General features: G+C 40.0%; 1 protein-coding gene across 4 annotated transcripts in view; it reads right to left on the reverse strand.

The window, feature by feature from the left end:
- Positions 1–7,252: 7,252 nt before the first annotated feature.
- The window catches only part of CFAP20DC (CFAP20 domain containing), a 254,220-nt gene continuing 247,473 nt past the window's right edge, over positions 7,253–13,999 (reverse strand). For all 4 annotated transcript variants that reach the window (XM_089518704.1, XM_089518719.1, XM_089518733.1 and 1 more), the window contains one exon: positions 7,253–7,717. In XM_089518704.1, the coding sequence (XP_089374830.1) occupies positions 7,599–7,717 (119 nt within the window). In that variant the 3' untranslated portion in view covers positions 7,253–7,598. The remainder of the gene's footprint in view (positions 7,718–13,999) is intronic.

A 13,999-nucleotide genomic window follows, 5' to 3' on the forward strand; every position in this document is an offset into this window, starting at 1 on the left:
ATCTTACACTTAAAGGGAAGGTTCTGTTCAATATCTGATTCTAACCTGATGCCACTTGAGCAGAGTTCTTGAGTTAAAGAAAATGAAAATTCGCGCCATATCCATGCCTATGTTCATACACACACTCACACACACCTAGAGCAAAACATATATATATTTTCATGCCTATGTTCATATACATACACACACTCACACACACCTAGAGCAAAACATGTACTGTATATATTTCCATGCCTATGTTCATATACATACACACATTCACACACATGCACGCAGAACCGGGCATTGCTAATTTGTTGCAAGTGAAGGTAATTGTTACATTAAAACCAAGCAGGAATGTAGAGAGGAAACAGTAATGGGCACGTTGTATCGCATTGTTAATGTGCATGAGCAGCCAATCTGCATGTTAAGCAGCTGTTTACTGGGCTGTCATGCGAGGCACGAAAAACAGGAAAAGGACATGACCTCCCTTTTTACCCCGGAAGCGTTTAAGGTCGCGGCCCATGCAGGGCACCACTGAGCATGCGCGAGGTGGCCGATATGAATTGGCCAATCCGCATGTTAAGGTCCAGTTTGGTAAAACATTCTGCACTGAATGCACTTCGCGCGAATGCAGATCGGGCAATTTGAAACCCGCCAATGCGGAAGGACTCCAAGGTATGAAAGTACATTCGCATTAGCACGCGAATTCGAATCGCCCAGTACACAAAAGCTCCAGTTCCGACCCTGTCTGATAAACGCCTCTGCCTCTGGAACTGTTCACCTTCTTGAGCTAAGGCATACTGAGCAGCATTAAGGGTGATTGCAACCAATAGCTTCTAAGGGTGTGCATTCCCTTCAAACACATCCGAACTGAACTGAGGAGATCTGGAGATCCAAGATGTGTTAAACTTGGAAGAAAACAGCGTGCCTTCCAAATCTGTCCATATAGAATCGAACTCCTTTCAGAGATGTGGAAGTTATTCCAATATAGAGGGACACAGATCTTTCTTAAAATGAGCATTTCTCTTTCTCTCTCACACACTTTCTGCCTCTCAAACACATGAACAGCATGTCCACATTTAATAGACTTAGGTTTTCCAGATATCAGGTCCTGGCGCTGAGTCTCAGGGCATGGACTCTTTTCCTGTTTTCAAGTGAAGGAGGAGAAATCTTGGAGTGAGAGTACTGTCTTGGAAAGGATGTGTATAAGTATTTCCCTCATTATATTTGAATGGCATATTTTGTGCAAATGTATTTGATGCTTGATTTATCTTGACATCACCAGAAGCTGTAATTCCCTCTTACCTGTGACAACACAGGTGATCACCATTAGGTCTCAGGGTTTGGCCTGGAATAACAGGGCTGAAACCTGGCAGTCCTCCATGTGGTTCTATCAATGGGGGAGAGAAAGGAGTGATTTCTGATAATATAAAGTTTTTCTTAAAAAATGTTTTTACAACCCTGCATTTTATTAGGCCATCTGCTTCCATGGAATTAGAGCAGGATCGGGAGAGGTTTACTGTGGGCACTTTATTCATGGCTGCAGTCTGATCTCTTGATGTGCAAAACTAAACTAAGAGAAGTCGCCAATGTGCATGATGCATTTATTCTGGCACTGAGTAATCAAGGCTGGAGTCTGATGAAAATTTTGTTTCCCCCAGGGAATCAAAGGTGAGGTGTGTTAATACTGCTAGGGCTCGTGGTGTGAGCTTTTGACCTGATTCCATATAAGAACCAGGCTAATCAAGGAAATGCTAATGGGGTTGCTTTTCCCCAACAACAGCAGATTATGCTGATTACGGAAAGGGAAAAGGGTGTGTGTATGTGTATGTGTGTATGTTGCAATGCTTGACTAGCCAGATAAATAGCATTTGGGATCCCTTGACACAGCAAGGCTGTGATGTGGCTCTTGGGTTTCCAGATCTCAGGGCTAGGCTCCACTGCTCCAGTCCTCAAGGAAAGGAGGAAGAATCTCAGGTGAGAGCACTGCCAAGAAGCAGGCAGACAGACATTTTGGCCTGCAACAAGTATATTGTGCATTTCGGTTGGCCAATAAAGGCATCACTCATGGATTTTTGCTTGTATTTATTAAATGGCTAACACAGCTACCCCTGCACTTTGGCCTGATTCTTGTTGGTAGCCCCAACTAGAATAAACCCCCTGAAATAGTGAAACTTACATATATGTTGATTCATCATTCATCATTTGATTCATTGATTCTACATTACTGACACAAACCAAGAGGATTTGTGTCACTGCGGAAGGGCAGGTTATGGCATGGGGCCACCTGTCTGCCTTTAGGAAAGGATTCATAAAGGTGGGGCTCACACAAATAAGCTAATCTAACCTTACTTAGTGGGGGCACAGCACAGGATCAGATAAAGACTATAACATAAATACTATAACTGGCAGGCTTGAATGGAAATATGCAGATCTGGGAAGACATATTTTTGGATTTCAGTTCCCAGTCTCTGGTGAGCATGACCAGTGTTGCCCATCAAATGCAAAGAACAAGATGGCACCTTTCCATTCCATGTACAGAAACTGACTTGCCTGGCCATGGGATCTTTCTTCAACACCATCCTCTACCACACCTGAAGGCAGGAGGTTGACTTAGGGACAAAACAGACGAAACAAACCCCGGCAGATTGGGGGTGTGACATTCAGACAGTAGCATGCCCCCAGTCTGCCAGAAAGCTGCATGGATGACTGCACATGTGGCGGATGCACAGCATTTACATGCGCTGTGCCAAAGAAATGCTGCTGCTGTGGCAAACTCACCCTTTCCCCAGTGCAAACAGGAGTGGCTTTCTGCTGCTTCTTTTTGTGTTGGGAAAAGGGCAGGTTGGGGGTGTGGAATGCGGTTGCCACAGCCCCAACCTGGTGAGCAAAGGAACAGCCAGAAGCCACTCCTTGGGGTAGTCTGTTTTGCCCCTTAGAAGGTGAAGGGCAGGCAACTAAGCACATATTGCTGGCACTGGGAACAGCCAACCATCCAATTCTGCTTAATGCTAAGGATGGAACTGGTTAGCTGAGTGATGCAGCTGCAAAAGCTGTCTTGGGCTGCATCTGCATTGCAGAAATAATCTACTTTGAGACCGCTTTAACTGCCATGACAGTTCTTTGTGAGACTTTTAGTCTTCTCTGGCAGAGAACTTTGGTGCAGATGCAGCCTTGGTTTCTTCAGTGCAGATGCAGCCTTGGTTACTGTTTTTTTTTTTTTTTTTTTGGTCTTCCTTCTTACGTCTTCCTCTCCACTACACCCTATAACCAAGACAAAACAGACTTATGAAATGTTTATAGGAAAAGGTTGTAGCAGATGGCTTGGTGCCAACATAAGATGTGCAGCGACAAAATATTTATATAGAACCATTATGGTCAATAAAGTGTGAATTAAGAAGGATTTACATGATAGCCCATGAAAGTGTTTTAAAGAGCTATTCCAATCCAGGAGAATTTCCAGTTTCCCTTTGAATGGAGCTCTTAAAATGCCGTTCTGGACCATTGCACGGATGAGATGGAGCACCTGAAATATTCAGCACTACTAACAACACTTTAGCCTTTCCCACACATTACTTTGGTTTACACAATGTGTGAGTGTGAAGCAATTGTCAAGAGTCTCTGGAATAAAACGCAAATCAGGATGAGCAAAGGCTTGTGTGCGTTTGTGGGTATCCTGCACTGACATACAACCCTGTAAGGTATGGTGTGTTAATTTAGTTGTACAGTAAGATAAATGTGAGGTGCTACAGGAACAAAGCACCTGCTAAAGCAGCTGTGATTGGGAAGAACAGCACGGAGTTCTGAAAAAATACAACATGGCCATTATCCAGACCTGCACTTAAGCTTGGAGATAGGTAATGGCTTGATTTTATCTTTTTAAACATGGTTATGTACTACTCAGCCATTGTGCTTTATATCAGCAGTCCCAGGTGGCATCAGAAATCTGCATAGCACCTAGGAGAGCCTAATCCAGTTAACAGTGGAGTCATATACATAAACTCAACTGAGGTCAATGGCTTGTTTATTTGTGCATCTCATTGCAGCCTGGCTGCTCCCCTCCTCTCTGTATTTCATCTTAAGTGTATTTAAACCCTTTTCACATTAAGAGCATGAAGAGGTATTCTGTGTAGAACCAGGCACAGGGCAATACCCCAGATGATTCATAGCTTCCTGTGAGGTTGCCAGCATCTTTGCACAAAGGCTTCCATGGAGTCCCGGTTTGGTGCAGATCTGTGTGAGGATCTTGGAAAAGTTATGTTTTTGCAGCATAACACAACCCTCCATGTCCATGGATTCTATGTCCACAGATTCAAGTGGCTTGAAATATATTCAATATATATATAAATTCCAAAAAGCAAACCTTGATTTTGCCATTTTATATCAGGGGCACCCTTTTATTACCCCCATTGTATTTCAAGGGATTTGAACATCCACAGATTTTGGTATCCACAAGGGGGCATAACCAAAAATTAGGTGTATACTGTCTGGGGCACTCTGGGTAGGATAGTCCAAAATAATCACTTTTCTAAGCTCTGGTTTGTGTAAGTGGTGGCAAGGCTGGATACTTGGCCCTTCACAGATGCTTGGCTCCATAATGAAAGCGGCTGCAATCCCATTGAATCAGCTTTTCTTTCCTCACAATACTGCTTTCTTTGCTTAACATTTAATCTGATGAAGAGTTCTGAAGCATTGGAAAGCTTGTTCTTTTGAGCTGCTACTATGCTATAGAATTGACACCACTTTAACCACTTTAACGGTAATGGTAACCACCACTTTAACGGTAATAGTTTCATCTTGTGGAATCCTGGGATATAAAGTTTATTATTTGGCAACAGAGCTCTCTGACAAAGAAGGCTAAATTTCTCTCAAAGCTACAGATCCCAGAATTCCATAGCTTTGAACCATGGCAATTAATAGCAATAGCAAGTACATTTCTATACCACTTATTGGTGCAATTAAGCACTCCCTAAGCAGTCTGCAACTGTAAGCTAATCTAACCTTACATAGTAAGGGCATAGCACAGGATCTGATAAAGACTATAACATACTGGCAGGTTGTGTCAAACTGCAACACCATATATGCTTGACTATAAGTCAAGAAATTTATATCCCAAAATGGACTCCAAAATCATGGGTCGACTTATATATGGGGTAATGAGTTAATATTGCTTATAAAATTCCTAAAAGAAGTGCCTACCCTTCCTTCATAGCCAGGGATCTTTAAACAGCTCCCCGTTTGAGTCCCTGCATGCTCTCCTCTCTTTCTGTGTGTGTCTTATCCCTCAGACTTTCTTCTTCTTAGCCAGAGCTAACAAACAGCTGCTGAGACAAGGGAGAGGGAGGAAGAGAGAGAGAGAGAGCATGCCAAGGCTAGTACCCTGTTTTGCAAGCAATGAGCCTCGGTGGGAAAGGGAGGAGGACTGTCTCTCTCTCTCTCTGTGCCAAGGTTTGTTTCTGCATTTTCCATGCCAAGACTGTGACCCTTGGGAGAGGTCCCAAGAGGGAGAAGGAGGGAGGGACGTGGTGATTTGTTTTCCCCTTTAGATCTTTTGTAACATGCCCCAATGTTTGACCCATGGGTCATATCAAAAATCCATGATTTTGGCCCCCAAAACTGCAGTGTAGATGCAGCCTTGCTTCGTATTGCTCAAGTGAATCTATAATTTTGTTTATTTGCTTATTTTTGGTAAACAATGGGACCTTTTCTCTTAAAATACATGAAAGAACCCTTTAACTTCAAAAGCAAACGTAATCTCCAACTGGGTTGTTCTCTCACCCTAATTGGCATGTGATTTCTAGCTCTACATGGAACACTTTTTCTGATTCAATATCACAAATATTTGCTAGTATAACATCAGAAGAAGAGCTACAACTTTTCTCTGTCTTTTTCTTTTTTTACTTAAAAAATATAAATAGTCCATAATAACAGATTTTTCGCAGGAACATTTTTAAGTGTAAGAACAAAATGGGCTGGAACCACACTTAGTCATACTTAGAGCAGGCCCTTTAAAATGTATGGACTTGAAATAGTCATATAACTTTAGTCATGTTAATCTCAATGAATCGGTTCTAAGCATGACTAAATCTGGATTAAAACCAATGAACAACTTCTAGGTCCTCCCTTCCTCAATAGCTTATTGTTATACGTATGCATTCCCAAGGATTAAAAAAAGGGAAAGAAGCATAGCTGTGTGACCCATGAATAATATAAGAACTCAGAGCTGGATAATACCTTTACTGTATAAGGACCATTAAAATATCGCAGAAGAGTTGAACATTTGAGTTCTTAAGAACCCATTTCCAAGTTGGCTATCAAAGAATCTTGGAAGGGGAAGTAAAAGTAAAATAAAATAAAAATAATTCTGGACAGCAGCTATCAATGTCCTTAAGTTAACTTATCTTAAGAGCACAAGCCAATATCTATTGAGACAAACTCAATGTAGTATTTGAGATCAAGAAAGATGACCTGGCTAAGGGTCATTGGGTTATAACACATTGGCCTCAATTTTATTATATGAATGACACAGGCCAACAATGAAATTTTTCTTCTTCAATATTGTAGCTGTTTTTAGTGTATCTGTGAGTGATGAATGTGAAAATTACAAAAAAAATTGTCATACCACACACTAGTCTTTCATAAATTTGATATTTTTCTCAATTCACTTGTTACTCAGCTTTGATTAAGTGCAGGAGCTGATATTCTAGTGTGATGTTTTGTGTGCTTTTGAATGGATTTTTGTGACTCATATCAGTTAATTAGAGTGTTTGGAAATACTATTAGAAGACTTTAACCCACAAGCCTATTTCTTTGGTCATTTATCACCCTAGAATGGTGACCAGAAGTGACAATGTCATTTCAGGTGTTCCAAATGTCCTAACTTTTATATCCTTAGAAGACTTTCCTATTTTTCAGTTCATTTTTCCAAAGCCAGTTCTTTTGCTCTTTAAGGAGACTTCTCACACAACCTTTTGCTTGTTCTTTTAAAGGTCACTGGTAGTTACTGTGAAATAAACAATGATGTTCTTCTCCCTACTCAATGAACAATGGCAGTATGAAGTGCAAATTTCCATAGCTGTAGGCAATACTTATCATAAAAGCTATATGTCACTGTGTTATAAAATGACTTACAAATTAACAAGTGTGTTAAAGAAATCTCTTGACATTGCATGCCATGGCTAAGCAGAGATCCGACAACAATGAAAGACAGCAAATTAGACAAAAGGAGCATAGTCTATCTGCCATGTATCAGAACTGATCTGGACCAGGCTTTTAGTGTTACAATAGATTTGATGATCAGTGCTTTATCCCATTTGCTCAGGAACAATGCCATGCTGTTTCACAGGTAAGAGAGAGAGTTAGTACACAAGACTTTACTGTATAAGGCTAAAAAGCAGAATTTTAACAGGTACTTATCACACAACGTTGTGTCTGTCCTGCTGTTGTCCATTCATGTAGCACACTTTTTCATTGATGGGCAAAACCCATCAAAAGTGTGATATTCAATCTAGCTGCTATTCCATTACTGCCTTTGTGTGATAGGTCTTTTCTGCTGCAGTTCCACTAATCAGATAGTCACAAGGAGTGATTGGAGAAACCGATGTTTTTCTCCTCGTTCAGTGACACCTTGAGGATAATTTTTTTAAAAAAAATACTCTTTCCAGAAATGGCCCTTTCAAAGGGTGATTTCTTCTCTCCCCTTCAGCAGCCAGCGAAATATTTTTCACAGATTTCTCTGAATGACAATAAAAGACAAGGCGAATAATTACGCTAATTACTTTGCATTTCAAACTCAATTACCATCTCAAAAGGAAGTTTGGCAGAGGTTTAAACAACATTCCTATGCTTAAAAAAACCTGAAGGCACACACACAAAAGGGAAAAAAAGCCCAGCCTCAACAAGAAATGCTAGAGGGGACCCTCAAGGACCATCCAGTCCAACCCCCTTCTGCTATGAAGGAATACATGGGATCCAACTCTGCACCTCTCCCATGGTGATGCCAAGGTCTAATAATAATAATAATAATAATAATAATAATAATAATAATTGGCAAGGAAAGTGCAGAATATCCACACACACACACACACACACACACACTTGTAGTGTTACTGCCAAAAGTGTGAAGCCGTATTTGTATGTGTACATACACAGCTGTGTGTGTGTGTGTGTGTGTGTACACACACACAAACTGTGGAGCAGCCGAAACTGTAATGCTGCATGTAATATGCTTGCACACACATCTTTGTTTGTGTGTGTGTGTGTGTGTGTGTGTGTGTGTATATATATATATATACACACATACATACATATACATATACACACACGCATATATATATATATATACACACAGACAAACTGTGTGGAGTTGTGCTGAAAGTGTAATGTTGCATGTATATGCTTACACACACATCTTTGTGTGTTTGTATATATATATATATATATATACACACATACATACATACATATACATACACACACACACACACACACATATATATATATATATACACACAGACAAACTGTGTGGAGCTGTGCTGAAAGTGTAATGTTGCATGTATATGCTTACACACACATCTTTGTGTGTTTGTATATATATATATACATACATACATATACATACACACACACACACACATATATATACACATACAGACAAACTGTGTGGAGCTGTGCTGAAAGTGTAATGTTGCATGTATATGCTTACACACACATCTTTGTGTGTTTGTGTATATATATATATACATACATACATATACATATACACACACATATATGTATATATACACACAGACAAACTGTGTGAAGCTGTGCTGAAAGTGTAATGTTGCATGTATATGCTTACACACACATCTTTGTGTGTTTGTGTATATATATATATACATACATACATATACATACACACACACACACATATATGTATATATACACACAGACAAACTGTGAAGCTGTGCTGAAAGTGTAATGTTGCATGTATATGCTTACACACACATCTTTGTGTGTTTGTATATATACATACATACATATATATACACACACACACACACACACACACACAAATATATACACACAGACAAACTGTGTGGAGCTGTGCTGAAAGTGTAATGTTGCATGTATATGCTTACACACACATCTTTGTGTGTTTGTATACATACATACATACATACATACATACACATACACACACACACACACACACATATATATACACACAGACAAACTGTGTGGAGCTGTGCTGAAAGTGTAATGTTGCATGTATATGCTTACACACACATCTTTGTGTGTTTGTATATACACACACACACACACACACACACACACACACACACAAACTGTGGAGCAGGTGAAAGTGTAATGCTGCATGTATATGCTTACACACACATCTTTGTGTGTTTGTATATATATATATATACATACATATACATACACACACACACACACATATATCTATATACACACAGACAAACTGTGTGGAGCTGTGCTGAAAGTGTAATGTTGCATGTATATGCTTACACACACATCTTTGATCCAATGCTAAAATTTCACCCTTCTCCTCTCCTGTGAGAATTTGAATGGCAGAGGCTCAGAGCATGGCATAAAGGGCAGAAGGCCTCATCTTTTGTTCTCTTTTGTTTTTCAATGCAAAGCTGTGATTAAGCAAAGTTGGAGCAAATCACGCTAACAAAGGAAATAGCCTCCAGGATGAATGGTAGCTATTCTTACACAAAATATGCAAATCCTGGCCATCCGAGTGAGCTGAAAAGTTTCTTCTCTTCCCTTCATTTCGAAATGACTAACAATCAAGATTCTTACTCATTGATCGAGAACTGCTCAGAATTTCTCCTCTCTAAAATGTTATCGAAATTGTCGAATTAGGAATATTTCTCCTAATTTTCGAATTTTGGAGAATATTCTTTAAATCCCTAGTCACAAGGTGTGGCAGGGTATAATTTTGCTCCCCCCCGAAGTGATCGTGCCGCCAACAACTTCCTGAAGCTGGCTGCTGTGTGCTGGCTTTGGGAGGTAGTTGGCAGCTGTGATCATTTGCACAGGGCTGTTGTGCGAATGTGTTCAGCCCTGGGCTTTAGGAGGTGGGGAGGAGGTGCAATTGCAGCTGCTAACACCTTTGTGGAGCTGGCTGCTGGGTGTATATTCACACAGCAGCTGGCATTGGAAAGTGGTCGGCAACTGTGATAGCTTGTTTCCCCCTTCCTCCTGAAGGCAGCATGGAAAACAGATCATGCAACCATGGATCTTGGGGGAAAATATGATAAAAATATGCCAGATATGTTTCCATTCTTAAAACTACCATGACTGTGGCGTGACAACAGGTTTGTGTGATAAACTCCTCAGTCGGATGAAAGCAGAGCTCCACACAATTATTCCCACAAACATTTTTGATACTTCCAAGTCCCAAATATCAGGTTGTACCAAGTGTCTTACCTTCAGTTGTGGTAGGTGTTTTTCCTCAGTGGTTCCATTCAGTTAATGATTTTCCATACTTAAGATACTACTGTAGTGTGTGCCAAGCTATTAGGGGCAGAATTTCTCAGAAATTCACACAGTCTGTTCTGTACTTTCAATGAGGAACAATTCTCACTTAAACATACTTTGTAGACAATGAGCCCCCTAACAGGCCTGTGGAAGGTGATACTCTGGATGGCCTTTAGAAATTCACAGTTGTTTTTAGTGAGCTAGTCATGAATACAATGATTTCAGGCAGGCCATTCATTCAAATATGAAGACATGAAGGCACTGCTGGAATTTCCCATGTTACAAGAAGTAGGACTTCTTGGCTAGCTACTTCATTGTTCATCTTGTGTTATCATTCTGTACACTGAGGTTTGTAAAGATGATACCTTAGATATGGCAAACTCCCACAGGTCTCTAATTTTGCATTTTAAAAGCAAAGTACTAGTCCTCAGTGTAAATGTTTTGCCAATGTATACAAAATTTCACAAATTTCAAGGAGTTCTGGGCTGTACCCTCAGCTACCTCTGCCTCTGATTAAATTCCTCCTTCCCCACAACTTTAATAATACGATGCAACATTTATTTTAAAAGGTTGTCATATAGTTCAAAGCTCTGGCTCAAACCAGAGGTGGTTGGGAGGTGGTTGGCAGCTATGATTGCTTGCACAGGGCTGTTGTGTGAATGTGTTCGGCCCTGAGCACTAAGAAAGCTTTGCTTACATTCAAGGAAAGGCATATATTGGGGACAGGCAAACTGCAGTTGGTGGGTTGCCTGTGGTCCCTAGACTGTGCTTTTTTGGACCCTAAAGCCCTTTAACAGTTGCCCCAAAGCCTCCAACCTCCTACAAACTGCTCCAAACCATGTGGAAAAGCCTCCACCCCCACAGGCATTCCAGAATCAGATACTATCTCTCAAATACCTCCATTTTCTCTGCAGTCTCTCTCAAAATGAAAACAGGATGTGGTATGGCATCACCTTCTGTCACCATTTTGGGAGGTACTGCAGAGGAAAATTGAGATATTTGGATTTGGAGTGGGGTGATTGGCACCTGGCCTCTAGACAGCTGCCCACCTGTATATACAAACTATTAGACTATTAAAGAGTTAATGTCTAATTTTTTGTGAATGATGAGAAACCTGAAACACTTGGTTGCTTTGGTATTTGGGTCTATGTTCCCCAGAAAGAGAGCCAATATATGAAGAATCTTGCAGCGATGCATTATTTTCTCAACCTTTCTCACTGAGGACAAGAGAACCTGCAAGTATTTTTTACATTCTTCCTTAGAAGTTTTATTACATCAGGGGCAGAAGTGTCATTTTCAGAAATAATTTCAATTAGGTAAACAGCAAGCAGCAGAGGGGCAAAAGAAGACAAAGACGTCATTCTCCAATTTGACAGAATCTTCTTGAGCCTTGCAAACAGTATGAGTGCAGGAGGCAGAGTGTGGAATGAAGCTGCCTGAAAGCTGGTTGGCTCAAGGGAGATTTGCCAACTTGTGCACTTTGAAATGTGCCGAGGAGTCTATCATTCTTGGCATATACAAGGAATATGCAACAAGAAACTCGGGGCCTTGATTGATGACCTTCTGTCAAGATATGCTGACTCCAGGCAGCTCGCTCTCAAACTTGCTCTAATTCCTGCTGCTCCACAGCACAGCCACAGCACATTAATGAGGCCTTATGAAAATGGATTGCATTTCAAAACTCTACTGTGATGATGGGCTGACTTCTGGCAAATCTAGCCAGTGCCTTTTGAGAGACTGACTAAGATACTAATTGTCCATAACATTTATACAACAGTATTCCCCAAGTCTCTAGCCAGTGACTAGATGTCCTGCAGGACTAAGAATATAGCTGGGACTAATCTAAGTCCCCAATGCAACTCTTGTGTTGCTACTAGAATTGAATTTGTGCACTATTCCTAGGAGATAGATGTAGATGAGGAGGGAGACTCTGGCTGCTAGCCCCTACTTTAGTCACCATAGACACCAAGTCAGTTTTAGCTTTCGTTAGAGTTCCCATACCTTAGATCAAACATTTTTCAAAATGGAGATTGCAGTCAAAAAATCAGAAGATGACTAGGAATGGGAAGTGTGGCTGTGAAAGAACTAGACAAGATCCTAAGTGTAAAGCTATACAACTGAGCACCAAATTCAGAATTGTCCAAACTACTGTATTTCCCATAGCCATGTATGGATGTGAAAATTGTAAAGTGAAGAAATCCGACAGAAAGATCAACCTATTTGAGATGTGGTGCTGGAGAAGAGTGCTGAGGATACTGTGGGTGGCCAAAAATACAAACAGATGGGTCCTTGAACAGATCAAGCCTGAAATCTTTTTGGAAGCCAAGATGATCAAATTGAGGCTGTTGTCCTTTGGCACATCATGTGAAGGCACGACTCATTAGAAAAGACAATAAAGCTAGGAAAGGTAGATGGTAGTAGCAAGAGAGGAAGACTGCATGACAGATGGATAACTAAACCAGAGAGGCCAAGGGCCTGAATTTACAAGACCGAAAGGAGAGTAGTGGAAGATAGGAGGAGATTGGAAGTGTCTCATTCACAAGGGTGCCATGAGTTGGGGTTGACTCAAGGGCAGTTAACAGCAAACAACAAAACAGGCCACTAATTTACTCCCTGTTTTACACACAGGATATACACATAGGATGAGACTGATACAGTATACATTGTCTGAACCTAGCTGGAGAATTCTTGGTTGTCAGTTGAACCAGATACATGTAGCTCACATTTCTTTCTGCTATGATTTCCTGAAGGGTATGTATCCATGAATCCAATTTTCAACCATGGAGAGGAGGCCTGAATGGGATGAGACTATCGTGCTAGGGGATATATAGCTGTAGGACATTTTCCATACTGATGGAATCACTTCCAGGAAATGAATGAGATGATCTGAGGTTTTCAACTTTTATTGTTTGTGCTATTAACACAGAAGGAGTCAGAGAATAAGATCAGTTTATGCATGGAAAGAATATTAAAAAATATTCAGATGATAGATAAAAATGAGTTTCCTCGGTGCCAGAAAATTCAGATGAGAGGGAAGTGAATCTTCACAGTTTGGGACATATTCTTTGCAAAAAAAAATGCACATGGATTTTTATTTTAATTTTTTTTGCACAGAAAGAGGCATTTTCTGTGTAGAAAACAAAGTTTCCTTTTTAAAGGACTTTATAAAGAAATAAATAAAAATTATTGGAAACTCACTTATGAAAAATATAATAGAAATATGGTATAAACATAAAAAAGAATTAATGAACGAATACTCAATAATAACACCAATAATAATGGAAAAGAAATTCCCAAAGAAATTGAGAGGATTGTTAGATAAAGAGCTAAAGGAAAGGAAAATAGACAGAATAGGATAGATGTAAGAATAGAGAAAGGAAATATAAAAGAAAAACTTATGGGAATAAAAGTTTCATGGTTTCACTATATACAAATAGAACAATGGATTAAAAATTGGAGGAAAAGGAATGTAGAAAAGAAAAAGTATACGCAATTTGAACAAATAGTTCAGAAAGGAAGAGAAATG

The sequence above is a fragment of the Sceloporus occidentalis genome, unplaced genomic scaffold (genome assembly GCF_023333645.1).
Source record: "Sceloporus occidentalis isolate IW3139 unplaced genomic scaffold, rSceOcc1.0.p SCAF_1, whole genome shotgun sequence".
Lineage (NCBI taxonomy): Eukaryota > Metazoa > Chordata > Lepidosauria > Squamata > Phrynosomatidae > Sceloporus > Sceloporus occidentalis.